We start from the raw sequence: 25,834 nt of genomic DNA on the forward strand, positions 1-25,834 counted from the left end.
ATAGGGAAAAAGTGAAGGGGTGTGTGTCTGGGAAAAGGGTAGGGACGGGAGAATAAGTCTCTTTCCTTCTAACAAGCTTTCTTTAAAAAAAAAAAAAAAAGGAAAGAGAAACAAACGTTTGTTTCTGTGATTAAGCCCCATTTATGTTTAAAACATAAATGAAATCGGGACAGTTCAAGGCACTGAGGCGCGTGTTCTGATTTGGTTGTTTACTATCAATCAGACCGTTGCTTGGCAGACACTGGATGGTTATGAGCCTGAACAAGCTGAAAAGGGGCAGGAAAAGAAGTGGAGGCAGCATTCTTCCTATTTAAAGCTGCATCGCTTGAAAAAAGTTTTCGCAGACTGTGCCGGAGCTGGTGCTGAAAAAGGGGGTTTTCAGAGGCTGCCCTGGGGCTGGTGCTGAAAGAAGAGCCCACAGCTGACTTCATGGTGCTACAATAACCTTAGAATCTACTTTTCACTCCCAGGAGGACCCACATGTCTAATATTTAGACATGATGGCAAATTGGGTGGAAGCAAGACATCTCCTCATTCTTACTATTTTATTAGGGCAATTTGTCTCAATAAAAGCCCAGGAAGAAGATGAGGATGGTGAGTTTGCCGTTTGCTTTCCTTGTGGTGTTTATTGCATAGTTTGGGAAATAGGTGGAATGTTAAGCCTCAGGAAGAGCATGAAGAGGAGGTTCTGATTTGAAGTTGAGAAGGGGGCTGACAGATTTGCACCTGGGAAACAGCTCGGAAGACAATCGGGATGTTTGTAAATCCGGAGCTTCCACATCTGCGGTTCGAAGAGTACACTACTGAATATTTCTGGGAAAGCCTAGGATAAGTCCTTTTGCCTGAATGTGGAGAGTGGGAAGTTTAAAAGAAAAGGAGAGTGCTTAAAACAGAGCACTAAAGGCACTTTTAGTGAGAGGAGTTCTGTTCTGTGGGCTGGAGTTTTCAGAGCAAGGAGAAGTCGCAGCAGAAGCAGGGTAGGGTGGAGTCTTTTTTGTACTGAACTTCAGCTGCTTCATAAAATTCTTTGTTTAGAAAAACCTCTGCAGCCAGTCTGATAACTGATTTTTTCTTTGTTTTTGGCTCCTTATTTTTCTCTCTTTACAGACTTCTACGTCTTTCCCATTTTCATTTGTGATCTTACAATCACTTTTGCTTTCTGAGAGGCAGTCTCGTTTCTTTCCCCATGGCAGAAGTTGATAGAAGCCAGATTTCTTATTTTCCCACCCTACTGACTTGATTATCAGGACAGTGGTGGTTCCCTGTTGGATGGCGGAAGGCAGGAAATCCACATGCCTTATATAATTTATTTATCAAGGAGTATTTTATTGGCATTATTCATTAGACACAAGTTTCCTTTCTTTTTTTAAAATGTGAGACAAATCTTGACTGGTTATCGATTTTTTTTCCTTTGAAATTTGCATATGTTAGGGTTGGGTTCTGTGGTATGTTAAGCAAAAATGCATGGCTGCTATAAAATATAAGAAAATATTTAAATTGGTTCCACTGATTATTAAATCCTTCCCGTCCAGGCCTGAAGTTTCAAATACGGACATGTACTGTTTCATAATAGGCCATTATAGATTTTCATAACAATTTAACATCAAATTCAAGCTTTTAAAACTTAGAATATTTATTAAACTTTTGTTATTGTCGTTCATATATATTTTTGTGTATATATACACATATGTATGCGTGTATATATATTTTTTAATACCTGCTTCTGTGTATTTTTGCTCTGTAAATGTTCATAAAATTAATATAGAGGCCACGAGGTCTAAAAAGCATTTAAAAAGTGAAAATAAGAATCTGGGATGAATACCCAACAATCTGTCCAGAGTCCCATAGAGGGGGCACTTTCTAAAATCTTGGATCTTTTTATGTTACTTTTTATGTTTTTGAAAATGAGACAATTTATAAAAGATGAAACTTCTTCAGTTTCCTTATAATGTTGTGAAGAGCATGTACAGTTTGGAAGGATTGGGGAGAAAATTTAATAGGAAGTAGAAGTCAGGAAAGGGGAGAAGTAAAATACAGAAAAATTACAATAGAAATAGAAAAATCTGAACATAAAAGAAGTAGTTGATTCCCCTCCCCCACCAAAACAACCAACAACTTTCTTTTAAAACTTAACACAACTTTCCTTGTTAATATATTTTAAAATAAATAACTTACATTTATAAAGTATGAAAATAATTGAACATGTAAATAAATGTTTCCTATAAGCATATGGAGTAGGCCATATGTTAAAAGACTTTCTCAAATAGTTGTAATTACATTGTAGGTGCTTCTGAAAAATGAGCAGAGTTCAATTTTCCTTAATACTAATTTACATAAATGTTAGGAATGTGAGGCATGATGCAAAAAGTCCCTGATTCCATACCAACTCTGCTCCCCCCCAGTATAACCAAACAGCATAGAAACTGGAATTCCAAACATTATATTTTACAGAAAAAGGGTAATTGCTTTCATACGTATTATAAAAAATAAATTCTTCAGTTTTATAACTCAAGCTAAGAGAATATATGTAATAAAAATTCAAAAGCAAAAGAAAATAGTTATGGTCCTAATTAAAGTTGATGTAGAAAAGAATTCCAGAATCCAGAATATTCAGAGCTACATAACCTGTATTTACTTACCATGCATATTTTGGTTTAAGTTATATTGTGTGGTACTTGGCAATACTTTATTTTCCCTGTTCAGGCTTGTCACGAGCTTAATAGAAGTGTCAGAATTTTGAAACTCCATGTGATTTTTAAGTTTGGGGAAGAGTAAGTTCAGGTAAATGTTTTAAACTAAAGAAATATCTAAGGCACACATGCAAAACAAGTATGTTTTTCAAATTTTAGCTCTAAGTCATATAATGTATTGATTTTGTGTGCAAATATGTCCCCTTTGAGGAGACCTATTATCATATGTAAGTACATATTTGTGAGCTTTTATTTTTTTCTTTTCAGGACTTCAAGGTATATTTTTCTTCTGTTTGACTGTGATTATTTTTACTGGAAATTTAAAACATATTTTACTTAGTTACACAGTACCTGTCTGATAAAAATACTTATGAATGATAAAAGAAAGTAAATAAGTTTTAGGCTGTTTAGGCCAAAATCATTACTACTTCTCACTAAATTTTAAGAACTGAATTGATTTTTTAAATTCATAAAAATGAGAAAGTTTGAGAGTTGGGCTAACTTTAGTTGAGACTACTAAGTAAAATTAAGTAACAAAAATGAGTTAAGGTGACAAAATCAGCTTTTCATGAGTTTTTGTGTATGTGTGTTTATTAGGGGGGGTGCTTTGAGAGGTTCTCCATTTGTTTTTTGTAGGAGAAAATACTAGTGCATTTATAGTAATTTTTATATTCCTAAATAAAGGTCTAACACCTAGTGAGCTTATATACATTCTTGTTATTAGAAGTGGACATACTTAATCTTGGAAAATAATCTCTGATATCAATCATTGATTTCAACAACAGAGAAGAAATGGAGAGAAGGGAGGGTGCAGAAATGTACCATTTTATTTCCAGAGACTATAAATGTCAGTGCTTCTCAGAGGCACTGAGAAGGTAGGTAACATCAATAAGTGAAGCAAGCGAGTGTTTGTACGTCAACAGGAGATGGTGGGCCTGTGGAGAACTGAAGATGCATGCCCACTTGAAGACAGTCACATCTGATGTTTTCAGAAAGCATTGCCTAAGCCGAGTGCAATATATTTGAGTGCCAGGTTTGGCTCCTGGACCATAAATTTGCAACCCTCTGTGGCAACCCTACACTAATATCCTGGACCTAAGCCAACTTCTGATTACTAAGAGATGAGGGGCTTACAGTCCTTTCTATACCATGGTCTCCTGCATTTTTATTATATTACGTCTACCATTTATCTCATTGTTAAAATACAAATATGAAGAAACTAATGCTTAACACTCAGCAGTACTTGGATGGGATGATTTTAAAGGAGGTACAGAATACAAATACACAGCTTGAGATACTTTTCACTCATAAATTGTTTTAAACTCTTTACCACTGGAATAGATACTTTGAATCATGTAGGATATGCAAACTTTTCTTTTATAGTGGATGTTTTAATCTAGGTCTACCTGCATCTAGCAGAATGCAGTAGTTTAAACAAAAAAAGTGGTTCTTTTCCTTATATAAAATAAGCTTCTAGTTAGGTAGTGAAAGGCTGGTATACCAGCTCTACAAAGTCATCAGGGATTCAATTTTTTTCTAGCTCTCTCATATCCCTAGGGTACAGTCCTTGATGTTATGTTCCTAGACAGCTGCTGGAATCCCAGCCATTATATTTACTTTCCTGGCATCTGGATAGAGAATGGGAGACAAAGGCTGTGATTCCCTCTTTTTTAATGGAGACTATTAAGTCATCATATCATTTCAACTTACTTGAAAGTTGGCTAGAATTTAGTCATATGGTCATACAAAGTTACAAGGACTGCTGGGAAATGTAGTCTTAGCTGGATAGCACTGGCAGTGTACTCTACTGAACAGAGTTATGTTATGAAGGATATAAAAGGGAGAATAGCTATTAGGAGGCAACTATAATCCCAGCCACAATGAGCATAATTGTCAACTAGTGGAATAGATCTGGTTTCAATGGACAGAATATAGTTGAGTAACCTGATTTACCCTGGTTATTGTTCAATTCTGAGCAGACTACAAAGCCAAGAACACGGGATGGCACTTAAATACTAGGTTGTAATTCTTTGCAATTCTTTCCTTATTCTCTTCAGATAAATTTAGAAGTACCTATAACTTTTATTCAACTTAGAACGAGGCTTTATTTTGAAGAGTATCTCTCTATATATGTAGATTGGTAGATTGATAGTTATAGTGAATTTTTATATTGACAAATGCAGTGTATACTTTGACCATGACTCTTTAAGTTTGTTGGTAAGCGATCCACAGATCAGTGTTGAGCTGGCTGCATAAAGAATCACGTGAAAAGCTTGTTGCCAATATAGATTCTAGGCTCCCTTTGTTTCCAGATATCCTGATTTGGTAGATTTGGATGGGATCTGGGAAGCTTTCAGGTGATTCTGATTCATGCTGGTGAACCACTGTATTAAATCTGTACCTAACACTCTTGTCTTGATATGACACCATTTGGCTTCCTGTTCTAAGGCTACACACTGTGACTTTGGCAATAGCTTGCTATTCTAGTCATTCCTTTCACTTATAAGGCTGCTTAATTGAAGTTTGTATATAAACTACTGCAAATTCACCATCATTTCTGGAAAAACATCTCAAGGCCCAAATCCTCCTCATGGCAGGTTAGGTGAATCATTCTACTATGCAAAGGACACAGACTATTAAAATGTATTTGCAGGTGAATATATAGTTTTCTTTTTCTCTCTTTTACTTCCTGTTCTTCACACTTCTATCATATCAACACAGGCCTAAAACTCATTGTGTTGATCATTCTAGAAATGCACATAATGCAGTATGTAAAGTAAAAACATAAAGAGAAAGCTTTGTTTTGAGAGGAGGAGACTTAGAAGACTGAAGTCATGTTAATCTATTTTTTTCTTTTTTTAATCAAACAGCTTGCTCCTACTTGAAGGATAATTCATACATCATCACTTAGCCTTATATGGAAATTCATAAAATATTTAAAAATGGATTAGTCACTTTTTGACTAATTTTTTTTCTCTGAGATTACAACATTGAAAAGTTTAGATTTACACATGAGAGATATAATGATAGTAGGAGAGAAAGACTAAAATTGTTAATTATTAATTGCCCTATTGTGTACATTTTGGCAAGTTGAACAAGTTCATATAAGACAATGGAATGGTTGGAACATACGGACCGTTCAGTTTTCCTCTAAATTTCTTTCCATGTAAATTTCATGTGGCTTTTTCTAAATTTCATTTAAGGCTGAAGAACTGTTATATACAAAAAGTATCTATCCTTGGCATTTGCGTGAGGGGTAGTCTATCCAGTGGAAAATTTTGCCTTAAAGTTGTGACTATATTGCTGGCCTTAGTGTTCTTATTTTATTTTATTTTATTGATATGTTTACAACTAAACTCCTCAACAGAAATCAGGATGGTTCCATCATATACTGAGTATATTCTCTAAGGAACAGTATGTCAGGGACATTACAATAGCACAAGATTTTCCTTACTCGTGTTGCCTTCTACAGAGAAGGCAGTAATATTAACAATATTAATAAATTAATATTAATAAATAATGAACTTTGTCCCTATCAGCTTTCTGGTATAATGTTCAAACTCAAAAATGTTTGTATGCTTTTTTTAAAAAAATTTAGTTTAGATCTGAGAAGGAGGAAGGACTGTCTCACAGTTGGTTTCCTTTTTCTTTTCTTTTCTTTTCCTTTCTGGGTGTCTGCTCAATCAGAATTATAAACTCAGTTCCAAGATGACAGTATTCTCGGTGGAAACATTGCTTGCAACATAAGCATCACAGCCTTGTAGTCTATATACTTTAGTAAGTAAAGTAAGCCACAGTCCAACCATCATTGGGAGAACACCTTAGTTCTGGTCCATCTCTGCTATTTAGCAGTCTTGCTACCTTTACAGTCCTTTAACTTTACCAAACCTTTGGGTCCTCATCTGAAACTGGAGAATTTATACACACTCCTGTTAATCTGATGGGACTCTTAGAAGGGTCATTTGGGAACTTTACCTGAAGGCACTTTTAGAGCACTTAAATGAGACACAGAAAGTGATATTACAATCTGGTTTCAGTCATCACAGATACAAACCTTGGTGGTATATTTTTTACTTTTGCCAATTTTTGTTTTTCCTGTGATTTTTTTTTTTTTTTTTTTTTTTTTTTTTTTTTTTGCAGCACGCGGGCCTCTCACTGTTGTGGCCTCTCCCGTTGCGGAGCACAGGCTCCGGACGCGCAGGCTCAGCGGCCATGGCTCACGGGCCCAGCCGCTCCGCGGCATGTGGGATCCTCCCGGACCGGGGCACGAACCCGTGTCCCCTGCATTGGCAGGCGGACCCTCAACCACTGCACCACCAGGGAAGCCCTCGCCAAATCTTTGAATATGTTTTGAAGAAACTTCCAGATTTGTTCTCCTTCTGTACTTTGTTTGTTCTCCATCTCCTGGAGGAAGTTGCTCCATTAATCATGCTCTCTTTTCCATAATTCCAACAACTTCCTTTCTATGAGCTCTTTCCCCTTAGCCTGTAAACAAGCTCACCTTTCTCCCAGGATCTGTGTCTGCCTCCCACCCTCTCTTTATTCTTAGCCCAGCTGCTTTAAAGGAGCAGAACAGTTTTCTGTCTGCCTCCATGCCCTCACTCATCCCATGCACTCTGACTTTTGCCCCCTCCATTCCACTTATGCTCTTATGGCAATGTGTGATGTTACAGTGGGCTCCTTTCACCTACCATTGACCACTCCAACTTTCCTGAAAGGCGGTGCTCTGAAGATTCTCCCTCTACCTTCCTGACCTTTCCCTCTCAGCTTCATGGGCTCCTTCTCCTTATTTATCCCTTAGCACTTTGTTTTCTCATAGGATTTTGTCCACTGCTCCTTTCTGTATATTCTCTCCCTAGAGTATCTAGGAATCTTACTTGCAGGGTTTTGATTAACAGCTAATTGCTGATCATTCTCAAATCTCTCTCTCCAACCCTGACCTTCCACATCTGCTTCAGAATACTCAGTTTCCCACTGGATGGTCCATAACCACTTCAAGTTCAGTGTATCCCAAACTCAATTCATTATCTTCCCTCCAAGACAGGATCATCTTTCTCACGTATTCTTTTTTTTTTTTTTTTTTTTTTTAATGCGGTACGCGGGCCTCTCACTGTTGTGGCCTCTCCTGTTGCAGAGCACAGGCTCCGGACGCGCAGGCTCAGCGGCCGTGGCTCACGGGCCCAGCCGCTCCGCGGCATGTGGGATCCTCCCGGACCGGGGCACAAACCCGTGTCCCCTGCATCGGCAGGCGGACTCCCAACCACTGCGCCACCAGGGAAGCCCTCTCATGTATTCTTTATGTCAGTTAAAGGCAAGATCATCCTACCTGGTTATTCAAGCAAAAGTCTAATCAGTCACTAAACTCTACCATTTTCCCTGCTAAATATTCCTCATATATACCTCCTTTCCCTCTCTACTACAAATACCTAAGTTTAGGCTCTCATCATCATATTGCAGTATTACTACAATTTACTGCAGTAACATCTAACTTTGTCTCTTGTCTCCCATGTGACTACTTCCCAGCCACACCTATAGAGACCGCCTCTGTTGCCACTGTGATATAAAACTAAAATCTGATTACCTCATTACCTTCCTTAAAATCTTCCATTGACTCCCATAACTTGAGGAAAGAATAATGTTCAAGCTCCTAAGCAAGGCATACAAGACCTTCCATGATCTGGCCCATTTCTAGAATTTTAGTCACAGTCACTATCATTCTTTGCCTCAAAATAGAAATTGCCTGTAGTTCTCACCTCTCACTACACACGTGCACACACATGGTTCCTTTTTTTAAGTCTATTTCCCAGGTTCCACTTCATGTCATAAATTTATTTTATGTATTAAGTATATGATAGTTATTCCATGCATATATGCCAATGAATATTTTTGAAAATCTAAAAAATATCTCTCCCACTATTTATTCATTCAAATATGAGTGAACTGATTTCAAATTCAGGATTTTCAAATTATATTTGCGTATTCTTGAGCAATTTTCTTGATGGCTCTATGTCCCAGTGCTTTTGTCTATAAAATTAGAATAGTAATATTTACCTTAAATAATTATTTTGAAGACTATCATGTATATAAACCACCTACATAGTAGTATGGCTCCCAACAAATACTAGGAGCTCATCAAATGATTACTGATATCATTATCCAACATTATTATCCAGTTGATATTATTATTCCATTACTATTTAGTAGTATAGCAATAATAATAAATGCTTATTGGGTAATTATAAGAACCAAAATGTTAGATGTTATGGAAAAAATAAACAACTTTTGCTCTCAAAGAGATTAAAATTAGTGTAAACTTAAAATGCAAATTTTATTTACTGTTCTACTATGGTCATTTGGACAATACCTCAGTATTTTCATCTAAATCTAAATAGGCTATATTGTAAGCCCATTTATAAATTTTACGCTGCAAATAGCAGAGCTTTATTGTAGCGTCTTCTTGTGTAGGTTTATATGGGAAAAAACAAAGGAAACAAAAAGCTCTTTCCGTTGAATACTTTCTAATGACCCTGTGATTTGAAGCATCACTGCTGCTCTCCTGTTTCTCACCGCCACAGCATTTCATTCTCTGTAGTCGTTCCCAGGATGTAAGCAAGCCAAGCACGATCCGTTCCATGCCCCAGTGCTACCTCATGTCTGTCTACCAGCTCTGTCTGTTTCAGAGTTTATTTTCTGAAAATATGATAGTCATAAAAGTCTGTAGTAAAAATTGGAAGCTTATTTTCCACACTGCATTGCCCTGTGTTGTATCTGGAATGAGAGGAATTGCTTCACTGCACAGGGATTTACAATGCAGCTCACAGGACTATTTGGATACAGTAGAGGGAGTGACTGTCTTTTCTCAGACTTTGCAGCAAGTCTCTTCATTTTCCAAAGGCTGCTGGTTTCTTCACTCCCTTCGCTCCCAGAAGATTTTTGTGAAATTGACTCCAGAAAGCAGAAACTGGTGTAGGATGTAGGCACATTCTTTATACTCACACTTTCCTTACTTTGCTGTACTTTTCTTTCTTCTCAGTTTTTCAAACTTAAACAGAATGATGGGTTTGACTTGGCAGGAGGTGTGCACATGGAATTTCACCAGATAATTAGTAGCTATGAATTCCTTTAATTAAATCTTTGTTATTCAATATAGCTGTTCTGTGGCTGTCAGCTCTAGAGTTTTTCATTATGGAATTTTAAAGTATGGGTGCTTCCCTTAGCAAATACAATTTATTTATAGAGATTTAATATTTTCATTTCATTTATTTTTCATTTAGTATTTCTTAAATAGCAGTTATATACTTATTATTTTCTCCCGAGTGAGAAGAACCTATCAGATTTATTTATGCTAGTTTGAAATTATTTTTAAATTTTTCTTTTTCATTCTTTCCAGAGCTTTCTATTGAAGAAATAATTAAGTTACAGTTTAATTCAGAGCATTATGCTTCTCATGTTAGTGCTAAATTTTTAGCTAGAGTTTCCGGTAGGATGGACTGGTGGGTGAACAGTGAGGTTAACTGGTTACCATGGGAAGATGAACTACAAAGAAAAAGTTCCTAGTTTTCTGGTCTTTGGCTAAAAACACAAACCCTCTGAAGTTTTATAAAGAAGGCTTATACTTTCATTTGAGAGGGCAGAAGGGCACTGGCCATTCTAAGGCAAATGAGTGATTCTGATATGAAAATCTTCTTTTATGAGTTTATACAGAAAAAAAGAAAAAGAGACTTGGGGGCAATGAAGGAGGAACAACTGAACATTCCTTCAAGAGCTTGTGTTTAAGCTTTCAGGTGCTGCAAGTGTTATGTCTTTCTGAGTGTTCACAAAAAAACACTTCTTTCTCCAGCCCTTCCCCATTTCCTCTTAAATCTTGATCTCTACACATTAGATTAGGCATGTGTTTGTCTGTATTTTTATTTTTCTCCCTTAAGCACAGTAAAACTGAACTGAATTTTGCTGAGAAACAACTGATAAATTCCTGAACCAGCAGAGTGCTTATTAGCCTGGGAAGATTTCAGGATACTTTGAATCTGTTTTATTTTTTAAAAAAGTAGGCTAATTCCTTTATGTAGAGAATGAATCAAAATTGAAACAATTAGTTCTAAAGAGATTAATCCGTGGATACATTCAAAGTTCCATTGGCAGTGTTTGTGTTTGGGTATGTGAAGGATGATGAAATAAAATTAAATCAGTATTTTATGATAATTAAATTAGTATTTTTATGGTATTTTGGTATATTCAGAATATAAATATTTCATAAACTTGCCAGAGCTATATTCACCTGAGCTACCTTGTACCCCTTCCACATCTGTTCCATGTTGCTAAAGTCCCAGGAGGGTAAGCAGGTCCAGTTTTAAGAAAAACAATTTTGAAGTAGGTGACTTTTAAATTAAATTAAATTTTTTTTTAGGGAAATACGCTTTCAACCTCCTTTCAGTTTGAAGGAAAGGCATTCAGGAATCTGCCTGAGAATCAAGGTCTCACACTGAAGCTTTATCTGCATGTCTCCTTCCCAAATTTGGTTCAAATTACAAAATTTTTCTTCCAACCTGACCTCCTATCAAAACTTACCTGTTTGGTGTCCTCTTCTTTTCTACTCCTTGGGAAACTAGTCTACAACACGTGCCCTCTCTAGTCATTGTTCCAGTGCACCCTTTAAAAAATATTACTCCTTTGTAATTGAGTATATTATATATGGTAATTTGCCTTTTATGATTTTTTTTTCCCCAATATTCTCTGGCCATCAGGATCAGCTGACATCATAGCTCTGGGTGAAAGTCCCAGTATCGGATGGACTCTACGGCACTATAGGTGGATAAAACACAGCTGTCATGGGCATCCTGTATTTGTCTGTGGAGGGTTCTACAGTCAAGACATTAGAATCACTTCAAACCTATTCTAATAGAAACTGAAAGTTGCCTTAGTATAATCAAAATGGAAATTTGCCCACAGAATTCCGACTGTTTCTGAAGAGGACTTCTGAGTTTCTTCAGGATAGAACCATATGATTGTGCATCATATGGAAAGCATACATGCATGGGAAGATGGGTTCTCTGTGGGTACACAAGGATACCAATTAGCAGTTGGCTCAGATAGCCTCATTGAAATCATACATTAAAATGTAAGGTTCCAATCTAATGTGGGGCTCCCTGACCATTCCTGTATCATGTCTTGTGGGATTTATTTTGAGAATTTTAGAGAGGTTGGGGAAGTTCGTGATATCTCTTAATTTTTGTTCTTTGATTTCTCTAATTTTTTTGTTTACCCTATATTCCTAAAACATAGTCATTTTAGAATGAATAAATAAATAAACACAACCACAATACTATATCTCTGTTCTTTTGAGCTAATGGCATAGATACTCGTAACTAGGCCTATAGGCTGTAGGAATAGGGCACTATCTCACAATGAGATTTTTTAATTCTGGGAAATTCCTTCGGTTCCCAATTATTACCATTTTTCTACACTTAGAACCTTTAACAGTGAGCAGTTTCTACATTTAGAACTTCTTCTTTTCCATTTACTTTCAAAAAGCAATTAACAGAGCCTGGGTCTTTGGAGTCTCAAATTCGAATCCTGAGTTTGCCATTTGCAACCTTGTGACCTTGAGCAAGTTACTGATCTTTGAGATTCAGTTTTCTCATCTGCATATTGAAGAATTGAATTCAAATTTTGATGGGGGGAGCAGAATCCCTGGGACAGAACAGGGCCAGGAATGGGGGAGAGGAGTAGAGAGAGGTATAATTGCGAGGTTTGAAATGGCAATAAGGAATTTTTTTTTAATTTCATGTTTTTCCCTTGGGCCAGGCCTGTGCTCAGCTCCAGATTATTCACAAAGCAAGTCAGGAAAAGCAAACTGGCACAACTCCTGAAAGTTATACTTTGGCATTAGGATGCATTTTGCAAACTTAGTGGTACATATACTCATTTAATTTTATTCTTTCTTTTCTAATATAATGATTTTGGCAATTGTTTGCCCATTTGGTTCAGGTAGAGTTCAAGAAAAGTGAAACTATGCTCAATACATAAAACATTTGTTTACTTTCTTGATATTTTACTGGTTCAAGACAGACTTATTTGGACCCTGGCAATGTTTCTATGAGGGATGGCATGCACCTCCACCTGGGTGGTCAATGCAGAGGAAGGAGCTCTCTGAGCTGATTCAACTTCTACTGACTCAACATAGCAACAGGGTGCAAAGAGCACTGGCCCTGAGTCAGACAACTCCAGTAAAGTTCTGACTCTTTCCTTATAAATTCCTTATAATGTGTTGGAACCTTAATTTCCTCATTTATAAAACAGGGATAATACTTTTTATTTTGCTACCTCACAGATTCAAAATGAAGAATTCATGGTATCTGTGGAAATTCTGTGTCAGGTTTAAAAGCCTCGATAAGGGTAATGTTATTATTTTAGTATGATTTACTGTAATGAAAAGTTAGATGAATACAAAATAAATGTTTTATTTTAGGTAAATGAGAATATTTGTAATCCAAAGGCATATAAGACTCTTCATAGAACTGAAAGAAAGCAAAATTAGTGGGGTTTTTTAAACCTTGAATTTCAGAGAGTAAAACACCTTGTTTACATACATATCTATCTAGAAAACTCCCAAAGCCCCAAAATAGGAATTAAATAGGAAAAAAATGAGAATAGAGACTTTGACTTGAGGATAAACAGAACAGATGGAAAGACAAAACGTGATTTTTCTAATATAACTGGACTGCAATCTCTCTACAAGCAAAAATGTAGCTTCCTGTCAGAAGGCTGAATCCACTATTATTGTTACTTTTTCCCTATTCATCTCTCATCAGGAAGCCTGTCTCAAAATCAAAGTTAAGCTCTAAGGGCCTGTTTGTAGCATGGTATCCCTTTTCCCTGGGTCAGAAGGTGACTTTGAGCCAGAAGTTAAACTGGTGATAAATGGCCACAGCAATCTGAGCCAAGTGTTTAGAAAAAGGCTCCGTCATCCCTCACGCCTGTCTACTTTCTGGTGTATTTTAAGACTCTCTACTTGTACAGAGAGAAACATGCAGTTAACGAGATGAGGGCCTCAACTAAATAGACTGTTTCTTTCTTTCATGAATGAATTGTTGAAATAATTCTAAATTAAAACTAGACCAGGACACAGGAAATGTGCATTCTAATTGTAGCTCTATCATGAGCTAACTTGGTGATTTTGTGGAAGTGACTTAAATTCTCGGGCCTCAGTTTCCTCCTTTGTAAGACCTGTGGTGTATTATCCAGGGCCACTTTCTGCTCTGAAATTCTATGACTATAGAAGGTTTACATAAACTTACTTCACATAGGTCAGATTTGTGCTATACCACTGTGAAGAATCTCATGTATGCATTTTGGTGGGTTGAAGCATTATGCATAATTTCTGTAGGCAATATCTTTCTGTACTTTTAAGTTAGGATTTGAAGTTTTGATCCAGGTTTCTAGTTATTTACCTGACTCATCGTTCATTTAAGAGACACAACTTCCAAAATGATCTGCTTTTCAGTGAATGGCTTTACAACAAAGTTTCTAGACACTGTTGTAAAAGGTGATTGTAAAAAAAATTCAGAATAATCTGGGATTAAATTTTGTAGATTTCAGATTAATTTTGAATTTCCCAGTTAGAAAATATGTAAATGCATTCAGTGCTGTGTTACACTATTACAACCATAAGACTTGGTGCTCTCTAAATATTTTTTGGTGGGATGGTGGTCAGAGGTTAGTGGCATCCTAGACCCTCGCCCTTAAAGCTGATGGATTTGTCTTTGCAATGAAGATACTGCTTACTTTTCCTGACAGTCTGCTGAATGTACTAAATTGCTATTCTATCTAGCCTTTAAAAAAAAAGGAAGGAAGGAAGGAAGGAAGGAAGGGAGGGAGGGAGGGAGGGAGGCAGGAAGGGGAATTAAAAACTTATGAGCTTTACCTGAGGAGTAGATCATGAGATTGTCATGATTGTTCTTGATTCCTTATTTTATACTTGTTCCTGAGCCCTTATTTTTCTTTGCAATAATGTTTGTTGGGAGATACGTACATGTTTAGTCTGAATATTTAGAAGGTTTGATTTATTCCATTGATATTTCTTGAGCACAGAACTTTTTGGAACATGCTGCTTGTCTCCCATTTTCTTCAGGGAAAATGAGGGATTCATTTTTGTGTTTTATTTCCCACTTTTCCTACTTCACTGATCCTGATTTAGTCCTCTAAACATTTATGTCCCCAAGTCCTGCTAGAATTTCACTCCCAGGCATTATGGATAGAAAATAGCCTTTTTTTAAAAATGTCTTTTTACTAGAAGTACGTGTGTCTAATTCGGGCATATGAAAAATTTAGATAAAAAAATCTGACAAGATTTTAAAAAGGCACCCACAAATGCTCACATTCATGTAAAATCAGAAATGCCAGTGGGAGAAAACTGTCAGGTTCTAGGTTAATGGACTCTTTGATAAATGAGATATACTCAGTCATCTTAAAGCAGGTGACAATAATTTCCTTCTTTGGGGAATATAAATCCCATTCTACCCTCAAAAACCATTATAAAACTGTTTTAGTGACATTAGAATTTGCTTCAGATGATTCTGAAAAATTTGTCTTTTTTAAAAGAAATAGTGCTCTGATCTCAAGTGATGATGATTTTGACTTGCTTTTCTATACAGGGCAGTATATCCCCACCCTGCAAGCTACTTTCATTCCTTCATTATTCATTAACTCAGTAAATATTTACTCAGTACCTATTGTAAACCAGGCCCTTTACTGGATGATACAGAAACAAATATTTAGTCCTTGCCGACACACAGCCTGAGAGGTGGAGGCGGGATGGGAGGCCAGGGAAGGTCTCAGAGGAGGGAGCACCTGAGCAGTCATTCCCCTGCATTCACCCCATTATTTCCTCTATCTGTATTCCAGCCTCTTCTTCACACATCCACACCCTTCAAATCATAATCAAGTCTGGTGTGTGTCATCTTTGAAAACTTTTGATTATCCCAGATATCTTTGCTCTTTTTCTCTAAACTACAGCACTTCTCCTTTCTATGACATATTTAGCACTTAATAAAACCTTTTCTGCATCGCCCATTGTTTTAGTTTTACTTAATAAATGTCATTGATCTCTTACTTATGTCATATGCTCCTTGAGTGTAAGACCATTTCTCAAACCCAAAACATCAGATACAGATTCAGCGCTATGCATATAAGAGGTTTTCAATAAATGTTTGTGATCAACAATTTGAACAAAATATATTTCCCTTGATGGTTTAAAGTCAAATGCCTTCTCTCCATTGATTGTCAGATTGTTGCCTAATTACATTACTCAATCTTGCTTGTTTTTACATACATAGCAGCAAACTTAAAAAAATGGAGCTGGCTTTTACGTATAGGTTAGCTGTATTTAGCGCCTTTTTGGGTAAATCCTCATAAAAATACATACTTCAAAGCACACTAATTGGCTACTATGTACAAACAAAAGTTAATTTTATAACTTACCCATTTTATTTATAGTGATTTTAGTCAGGCTATAAGGATGCAAAGATGATTGACACACTCTCCTGTATTTAAGGGGCATCCATAATGAGGGGAATAGACATATGAACAAATAATTATAAAACAATATAATAAATATGATGAAAAAGAATGGCATAGGAGTATTCAGTTCACCTGTGAGAGCAAAGGTTAGTTTCCTGGAGGAGACAGATCCAAAATATAGGTGATGAATGTGCAGTAACCAGAAGAAATGAGACAAGAGTAGCAAGTAAATAGCATGTAGATAGGAAAAAATATTTGCAATACTCAGAAGTGTTATTTAACATTGTTTTGCAGGAAACTACAAGTACTTTGATGCTTGGAGAATGGACTGCAGGATGATCTCATTTATTATTAGAGACGACTTTTTTGGATAATTTATTGATTAATTATTTAAAAATTCAGTATTTAATAACAGTAGAGACAGTGGGTATAGACTATTTTTTTTCTTTCTCTATTTATTAAGCAACTTAATTGTGAAGAGAAGAAGAGATATAGGACCATAGTTAGGTAGAGTCAAGTGAGGATTTTTGTTTTGTTTTCAGATGATGGGATGGGATGTTCACAGACTGAGAGAAAGAGTCCCATGGGGGGAGAGATGTCGAAGATACAGAAAGAAAGGGGGAAAAGATTGACCAGGATATAGGAGAGGGCAACACTGGGTGTAAGGGGAGAGGAATTAGCCTCTAAAAGGAGATTGGTTGTTGTATCTTCGACATTAGATGCGGGAAGGCAAAGATGCGGTTGTAGCTTCAGGTGAAATAAATATGTTTGGGGTACAAGAGGTAGGGGTGTGATTGTTCGTGCTTGAATACATCAAGTCTTTTTATTGCCTCAATTATTTTAATGCCTCAATCATTTTGATGCATCAATATTAAATTAAAATGGAATCAATTTAATTTAAACAAATTATATATACTGGATGTCCTTTGAGACCAGTTGTCTCACCTATTGCTCTGTTTGTGCTAGCATCATGTGAAGATTTAAGTTATCAGTAAGTCATTTGTTTTCATTGTGAATGTTGGTTAAATATCAAATATTTGCTCAAAATGCTTGCATCATGATACATGATGTTTCTTTTTCCAACTGGGCAATGTGTTGTGCTTTTGGATAGTCAGGTTCAATCTTCCATCAGTCTCTAACTCCCCCTGACCCCCACCTCACCCCCACTAAAAGTCAGGTGTTCCTAAATCACAACAATAAAAAAAGATTCACTTTTTCATAGGCAAGGTTAAGGTTTTCTGTGCTGGCCAGTGGTCTATATTCAGTTGACATTTATTTGTAGAGTTTTCTGCCTCTATTAGTAATAATATCACACTAGATATAAGTAGGATTGTACAGTTCACAAAGTACATTCACTCATTTGATGTACACGTAAAACCTAAGCACCTTCGATTACAGATGAGGAAACCGAGATGCACAAGGGATAAATGATGCAGCAGATGTTGGATAGAGATAGAGAACTTAGGTTTTCTGGCTCCCAGTCCAGGACTCTTTCAATTGTATCTCACAGAGAGAAGAAAAGGAAAAAGGAAGACAGTTTTATTTATCAAGAAGAGCACTCCACACTACTATATGAAAATCATTTTTATTCAGTGACAACATTCTTAGAGACTTCAGTGAGACAGACAATGATTAGGGAAAGTATAATTCAATCTTGTAGAAGCTTAGATTTTTTTTTTTTTAAGACCTGGAAGTTACAGATTATCATGAAGAACTATAGTGAGGAGGAAATAACCATACAACTTTTAGTTTATACAAATAAAATTTTTTACTTGAAGTGAAATAGGAAACCTTGTAACCTGGAATCTGCATAGCGGTGAAAACAAATGCAATCACAGGTTGTGTTACAGGGCAAGAGCCAAAAGGGACGTTTGGAAAGAAACACTAATGCTGGTTTAGCGTTCAGTGAGATCCCTCAAATTATTAGGCTTTCTGACCTGGCTTTATATACTGCACTGATTATAAAATTAATGAAACCATCATTGGCCAAATATTTATTGAGTGCTTCCATGATCCCTGAATCCTAAGTGCCATGTTAAAAATTGGAAGTAGAAAGAAGGATAAGAAATGATCTTCATATTTAAGAACCCCAATATGAGAGATACAACTAGTTATGTACTTTTGTGAAGAGAAATGATCGATGTATAGGCACCAACATGCATGTAGACCATCTTAAGCTGGTTTATAAATTAATGAATGGACTTGAAGATATGGGGAGGGGGAAGGGTAATCTGTGACAAAGCGAGAGAGTGGCATGGACATATATACACTACCAAACGTAAAATAGATAGCTAGTGGGAAGCAGCTGCATAGCACAGGGAGATCAGCTCGGGGCTTTGTCACCACCTAGAGGGGTGGGATAGGGAGGGTGGGAGGGAGGGAGACACAAGAGGGAAGAGATATGGGAGCATATGTATATGTATAACTGATTCACTTTGTTATAAAGCAGAAACTAACACACCATTGTAAAGCAATTATGCTCCAATAAAGATGTAAAAGAAAATAATAAATTAGTCAAAAGTTATAAATACCAGACATCTGAACCAAACTTTTTTTTTTTTTTTTTTTTTTGGTATGCGGGCCTCTCACTGTTGTGGCCTCTCCCGTTGCGGAGCACAGGCTCCGGACGCGCAGGCTCAGCGGCCGTGGCTCACGGGCCCAGCCGCTCCGTGGCATGTGGGATCTTCCCGGACTGGGGCACGAACCCGTGTCCCCTGCATCGGCAGGCGGACTCTCAACCACTGCGCCACCAGGGAAGCCCTGAACCAAACATTTTTAATGGGAAGATCTGCAATGAAAATGTTTATTTGCTAAGAAAATATTTTTCTTCCTGCTATAGTGACATTTTTGGTCAAAACATTTGTAAGAGTTTCCATGAAGGTAGTTTCAAATGAGTTAAAAATTTAGTCACCTGGGCTTCCCTGGTGGCGCAGTGGTTGCGAGTCCGCCTGCCGATGCAGGGGACACGGGTTCATGCCCTGGTCCGGGAAGATCCCACATAAAAAATTTAGTCACCTGCAGAAGTGTTCTACCAATTTGTGTAAATGCTGCCATTGATAATCACTGAATCTGCCAATAAGAAATATTTATTTGACTTCTGTGTACCAAGTCAAGTGCTATGGTGCACTTAACCTATATATTTATTAATAAATTAGGAAGTAGAATCCTTGATTCCTAACCATGGGAAGTTTCTAATTTAGTTGGAAAGTAATACTTGAAATAATTAGGCTAAGAAATAGGATATGTAATATGAACTAAAAATACATTAAACTTTTCAGAATATGCCTAGAGTCAGTTCAGGAGAGGGGAAAATCAGCTGGAGTTGTCAGGAAATGAGTGAAGGTTTCAGAGAAGAAACAGACTGGAGGATATAGTGTTGTGGAAGCTATCAGAAGTGTTCTAAAAAGAAGTCAGTGGTAATTGTGTGTATCACAGAGATCCAAGGGAGGGGTGATGGAGAAAAGCTACTGGATCTGGCAGTGTGGAGTTTCCTGTTCACCTTTGAGAGTGGTTGTCCAGGCAGTAAACAACCAAAGCAAAATTTCCCGAGGTCAGACATTTTTTATATTCTAATATACTGATTTTTGAACTAATTTTACATAGTAGTCATTTAGGTCATATATTTAACTAGATTGTACTCAGCTAATTTTAGTTCTATGTTGTTTTCTAATTCTAAGGAGCTACTGACTATTATTAATGAAATGATAGATGTGATCTGTTGGCATTTCCATTATGTTAATATTTTTAGTGCTAGGAAATGTTTATGGTGCTGATGAGGTATTATACAAAAGTAGAAAATGGTGATCAATGGATTAGATAGAGAGCTGCATAAAATTCTCTTTGGCTTGATGATATTTAACCTTAATGTGATAAGAATACTTGTTGTTACCATAAAAATAACAGAAATTTCCATAAATTACTCAATAAAGTCATTACTATGGAGTCAGTCATTGCACATATCTTCAGCCATTGCTGTGCTGATTCTCAGAGACTCATCTATTAATAACTGGTATGATTACCTAAAAATTTTGACTTTCTAATTACAATTTAGCAAACAGTTATTGGACACTACTGTGTTCCAGGTAGGGATACCACAGTGTATAAGACACGGTCCCTGCTCTCATTGAACTCATGGTCTATCTAGAGAGAGAGAAAAACAAGAACATAGAATGGGAATGTTTTAAAATTTAATTGTCACAAATAACATATTTTTTCTATTTAGATCAAGAAAAAGTCATGTATATATAACTGACATCAGATAAAAATTGTTTATTATTTCAGTGCTTTCACTGAAGGTAAAAATATTGTTTCTTCAAACCAGGACATACCAGAGGGAGTAGGGCATTTTGACCCAACTCTTGGCAGTTTTATTTCAAGCAAGAATACCACAAAATATTTAGGTCCACTGAAGAATTAGCCCACATTTTATTTCTGTCATCCAAAGCTCATTATATTCCAGACTTCCTATTACTGGTATGTGTGAAATACACTTTAGACAATAGCCTAGGTTGGGATTCCATGTTGTTTACTGTGTCCTGTCAGGTGGGCAGAGAGGTGCAACTAGCACTTCCTTTAGCATAAGGAAATAACAGAATCCCCTGTTTGTGATTACTGTTCAAGATAATTGATGCAATTGAATTCCTGTTCTTTTTGGACCTTTTTACTTAAATGTCCTTAGCATGCCCTGTTATCTCAATGAATATTTTACATTCTTCTATACCACTGTATTGTTTTTAACTTTTGTTTTGGGTCAAGCTTCCAGATGTGTTATCACTTGTATATGCTTTAATAAACATGGAAGAAACAAATTTAAAAAAGAAAGCAAATTTACACAACTTTCACTTTTAATGTGATCTAATAGTTTTAGCATTATTTGTATTCAGATCTTTGTATATCTCAAAAGCTCATTTAGAACATGGTGCTGTGCTTTGTGATCTATCTATCTCTCTAATTTTCATTAAATTGTACAGAACATTTAGCTCCTTGTTTCATTACAGCCTGAGTGCTGAGGGCTATCCACTGGGAAGATGAGTGAAAAATATATACATAGTCAAAGCTATTACATAGTCATATTAACAGTTGCTTAGGCTGAATTTTTCCATTTTGTTACCAGATGTTATTTTTCATCTACCATGGCAACTAATCCTCCGTCATATTTCCACTATTTTATTGCAAATTATTAGAGTAACTTAATAGACCATATGCTTATTATATTCCCTAGTGCGAATTAACACTGGATTTTGCACTAGCTATTTGGAAAGTTTCAGAAGATAATGTTAACGGTGGCAATTTAATGGAGTTTATTCTTAGATAACAGACTCAAATATTTAGCACAAAAGCATAATTGAGGCACATCAATATATATTTTGGGGTATGCAAAAGTAACATTAATTTTATTCTATTAGTGCATCCATGTGTGATAATGTTCTACTTATATAATGCCTATGACTCATTGGGGGCAATCTCTCCAACAAAGCAGGATAGCCAGACTCTTTTTAAATGAATACATGAGGACAAGACCATCAATATGTATCAGAAAACTGAGTATATTTGAAACTTTCAAGTATTGACAAGTCCTTATAAAAGGAAAATATGTTGAAATGAAGAAATAATATATTGGTTTGTTTTCAAATGTAATGTAAATTCTAATTTTATGGTATGTTTTATTCTTGTATTTTTAAATTCTATAATCTTCAGTATACACAGTCAAAAATCATTCTCTAAAAGGGAAATTTAGAATTCACTTATTTAACAAATATTTATTTTTATTCATTTATTTTTTAACATCTTTATTGGGGTATAATTGCTTTACAATGGTGTGTTAGTTTCTGCTTTATAACAAAGTGAATCAGTTATACATATACATATGTCCCCATATCTCTTCCCTCTTGCATCACCCTCCATATCCCACCCCTCTAGGTGGTGACAAAGCACCGAGCTGATCTCCCTGTGCTATGCAGCTGCTTCCCACTAGCTATCTATTTTATGTTTGGTAGTGTATATATGTCCATGCCATTCTCTCACTTTGTCCCAGCTTACCCTTCCCCCTCCCCGTATCCTCAAGTCCATTCTCTAGTAGGTATGCATCTTTATTCCCGTCTTGCCCCTAGGTTCTTCATGACCATTTCTTTTTTTTGGATTCCATATATATGTGTTAGCATATGGTATTTGTTTTTCTCTTCTGACTTACTTCACTCTGTATGACAGTCTCTAGGTCCATCCACCTCACTACCAATAACTCAGTTTCGTTCCTTTTAATGGCTGAATAATATTCCATTGTATATATGTGCCACATCTTCTTTATCCATTCATCTGTTGATGGACACTTCAGTTGCTTCCATGTCCTGGCTATTGTAAATAGAGCTGCAATGAACATTTTGGTACATGACTCTTTTTGAATTATGATTTTCTCAGGGTATATGCCCAGTAGTGGGATTGCTGGGTCATATGGTAGTTCTAACAAACATTTGTTGAGTGCAATGTGACAGACACAATTCTGTGGCTCCGGGAATGCAGTGATGAGTGGGTCTCTGACCACATGGAACTGGAATTCTATTCCAGGGTGTGGCTGGCAAATAATGGCTCTCCAAAGAAGTCCATGCTCTAATCCCTGTGACCTGTGGGTATATTACTTCACACAGTAAAGGGGAATTAGGTTTATTGATGGCATTATGGTTGGTTATTAGCTGACTTTAAGAGAGAGAGATTAACTTGGATTAACTGAGTGGGCCCAATGTAATCACAGGATATTTATAAGAGAAAGAAAGGAGACAGAACAGATGCAGTCAGGGAATATGTGATGACTAAGGCAGGAGTCAGAGTCAGAGAGAGACACACGAAGATGCTACATTGCTAGTTATGAAAATTGAGGAAGGGGCCACATGTCACAGAATGCAGGTGGCCTTTAGATGCTGGAAAAGGCAAAGCAATGGATTCTCTTCTAGGGCCTCCAGAGTGAGCACAGCCCTGCCGGCACCTTGAGTTTAGCCCAGTGGGTCCTATTTCAGGCTTCTGATCTCCAACACTGCAAGATAATAAATTTGTGTGGTTGAGACAGTAAATTTGTAGTAATTTGTTACAGCAACAATAAGATACAAATTCAACAATATAAAAGTAGAAGAGGGAATTGAAAGAAAGAAACAGAGAGATGGCAACGTTGGATCAACTGGCCTGTGGTTGCTGGCTTTGAAGATGGAATGGATCCATGAGTCAAGGAATACAGGGAGCCTCCAGAAGCTGGAAAAGGCCATGGAATAAATTCTCTACTAGAGTCACCAGAAGGAATGCCAACACCTTTATTTTAGTCAGTGAGACCCATTTGGGATTTGGGATTTCCAGAACTGTAAAATAATATTGGTGATGTTTTTAAGCCACTAAGTCAGTGATAGTTTGTTATAGCAGCAATTGAAAATTAATACAATGGGATAAGACAATATATGAGCAAAATATGTCTTTTAAAAAAGATAATTTCAGTTACTAAGTGGCAAAGGAAGTAAAACAGAGTAGAGTTCTGAAGCTGTGCTGGCCAGTCTAATATCCACTGTCCACTTGTAACGATTTAAATTTAATTTAAATTAATTAAAATCTAAGTGCTGCTACTGTGGCTAGTGACTACTGTATTGGACAGTGCAAATAATAGAACATTTTCATCATAATAGAAAGTCCTCTTCGACAGTGCTGTTCAGGAGAGCTGGAGAGTGGTGCTCCTTTACATAAGGTGGATTTAGTTTGTGTAAAAATCTGAATGAGAAGAAGGAATTGGGCATGTGAAAGGCCAAGGGAAGAGCATTCCTGGCAGAAAGAGCAAAATGCAGAGCAATACGTGCTATAAAATAAATAAAATATACGGATGGGATGTAGAGCACTTAAAAACCTTGCAGTGTGCTTTAGAGACATGCCTACCATTTTAAGTACCCATTAGGCCCTTCATTCATTCAGCAAGCATTTACTGAAAGCCTAATTTTAGGTCAGATTTTATGCCAAGTAACATATATGCAAAAATGATATGACAGAGATGCTAAACTCATGGAATTCACAGTTTGGTAGAATTCTCCTTTTAAAAATTATGGTTCGGGCTTCCCTGGTGGTGCAGTGGTTGAGGGTCCGCCTGCCGATGCAGGGGACACAGGTTCGTGCCCCGGTCCGGAAAGATCCCACATGCCGCGGAGCGGCTGGGCCCGTGAGCCATGGCCGCTGAGCCTGCACGTCTGGAGCCTGTGCTGCGCAGCGGGAGAGGCCACAACAGTGAGAAGCCCGCGTACCGAAAAAAAAAAAAAAGAAAGAAAAATTATGGTTCATTTTGATGGCTTCAGAAGGCCATTGATTCTAGAGGCAGAGAGTTAAACTGCAGTTTTGCATTGTTCTAGGGAGGGTGAAGGAAGAGGGGGACAGTCAGGATTGCCCTGCTATGCTGGGGACTGCCCACTTGTCCAGCGTCAAAGGCATCTTCCTGGTCATTTTGTGGAAATGATTTATCCCTGCCAAAAACACAAATCATATCAGTGGAAGAAGCAGAAGTAGGAATCATGAATTTCGGCTCCCCTAGCAAGTGAGAATCATCTTCAGTAAAATTTAAGTCCTTCTATTAGTAAGTCTTGAACTAGGACTTTATCTTGATAGTGTATTTTTGTTGTTGCTGCTCTGTATTCATTTCATTGTCCTTTTGCAGTTTATATTAGTGATATTGACTTTCAACTGTCATGTTTTATAGGGTAAAAAACAGAGTTTCTGGTATGGTTGTCTCCTTTAAGGAATCCAGAGGGGTGTGTGTGTGTGTGTGTGTGTGTGGTGTATGCTTTTTTGTTTGCTTGATCATTTGTTTTAATTTTTTCTTTTAAAATGATTTTACTTTAGGATGCTATAATATTGACTTATAAAATACGTCATTATTAAGTTGATAGAAAGTGCCAGAGTTTGCAGTCAGTGGGTTACAATTTTCCACAGCCAGGGAATATTGGGAAATTGTTACTCAAAGGTAATGTGGAATCTCAGGGGGTCTATATGGGTACTACCTTTTAAGGCAAATGCATCTTACCAGGGAAAGTGATGGAGGATGAGTTCCAGATGTTGAAATGCTTGTTTTGGCAACTGCTCCAAAAAACTGCAGCATGTCCTGCCAGAACAACCAGAAAGGATATGAAGCACTGATGTAAGAGGGATTAGGCACATGGAAGCAAGGCAAGAAGAACCCAGAGAGTATAAGTACAGGGAAGATAGTTGAGCCAAGAGATCAAAATTTGGTGCCTCATTAACTGCAAATAGTAGCAGTATGTCTGCCTCTGTCCTGGGATGCACACACAAGCTTATCGCTGCTGTGTACCCCACTTACCCCTTCCTGTACCTTCATTATCTTTCCTCTAACTATTTTTGTCAATATGTTAATCAGGAACCTCTTCCTGACTAATATGTTTATTAGATATCATGGGGTTATTAAAACCTGCATGACTGGAGTCAAACAGATTTGTCTTCAAATGCTGGGTTCCTCATTTACTACCAGGGTGGCTTTGACTGAGTTGTTTAACCTCTAAACCGTCCAGTTTCTTCATCTGTAGAATGGAGGTTATAATATCACTGCCAAAGAACTGTTGTGAGAAGCAAATGAAATAATGTATGTGAAGTGCATGCATGAA

At 36.9% G+C, this 25,834-nt stretch overlaps 1 protein-coding gene across 1 annotated transcript in view; it reads left to right on the top strand.

Annotated features, from left to right (window-relative positions):
* Positions 1 to 265: 265 nt before the first annotated feature.
* COL5A2 (collagen type V alpha 2 chain) overlaps positions 266 to 25,834 on the top strand; it is a 144,186-nt gene continuing 118,617 nt past the window's right edge. The window contains exon 1 of the mRNA XM_060152470.1: positions 266 to 594. Coding sequence (XP_060008453.1) covers positions 498 to 594 — 97 coding nt within the window. The 5' untranslated portion in view covers positions 266 to 497. The remainder of the gene's footprint in view (positions 595 to 25,834) is intronic.

This window comes from Lagenorhynchus albirostris, chromosome 6, assembly GCF_949774975.1.
Source record: "Lagenorhynchus albirostris chromosome 6, mLagAlb1.1, whole genome shotgun sequence".
In the NCBI taxonomy this organism is placed as follows: domain Eukaryota; kingdom Metazoa; phylum Chordata; class Mammalia; order Artiodactyla; family Delphinidae; genus Lagenorhynchus; species Lagenorhynchus albirostris.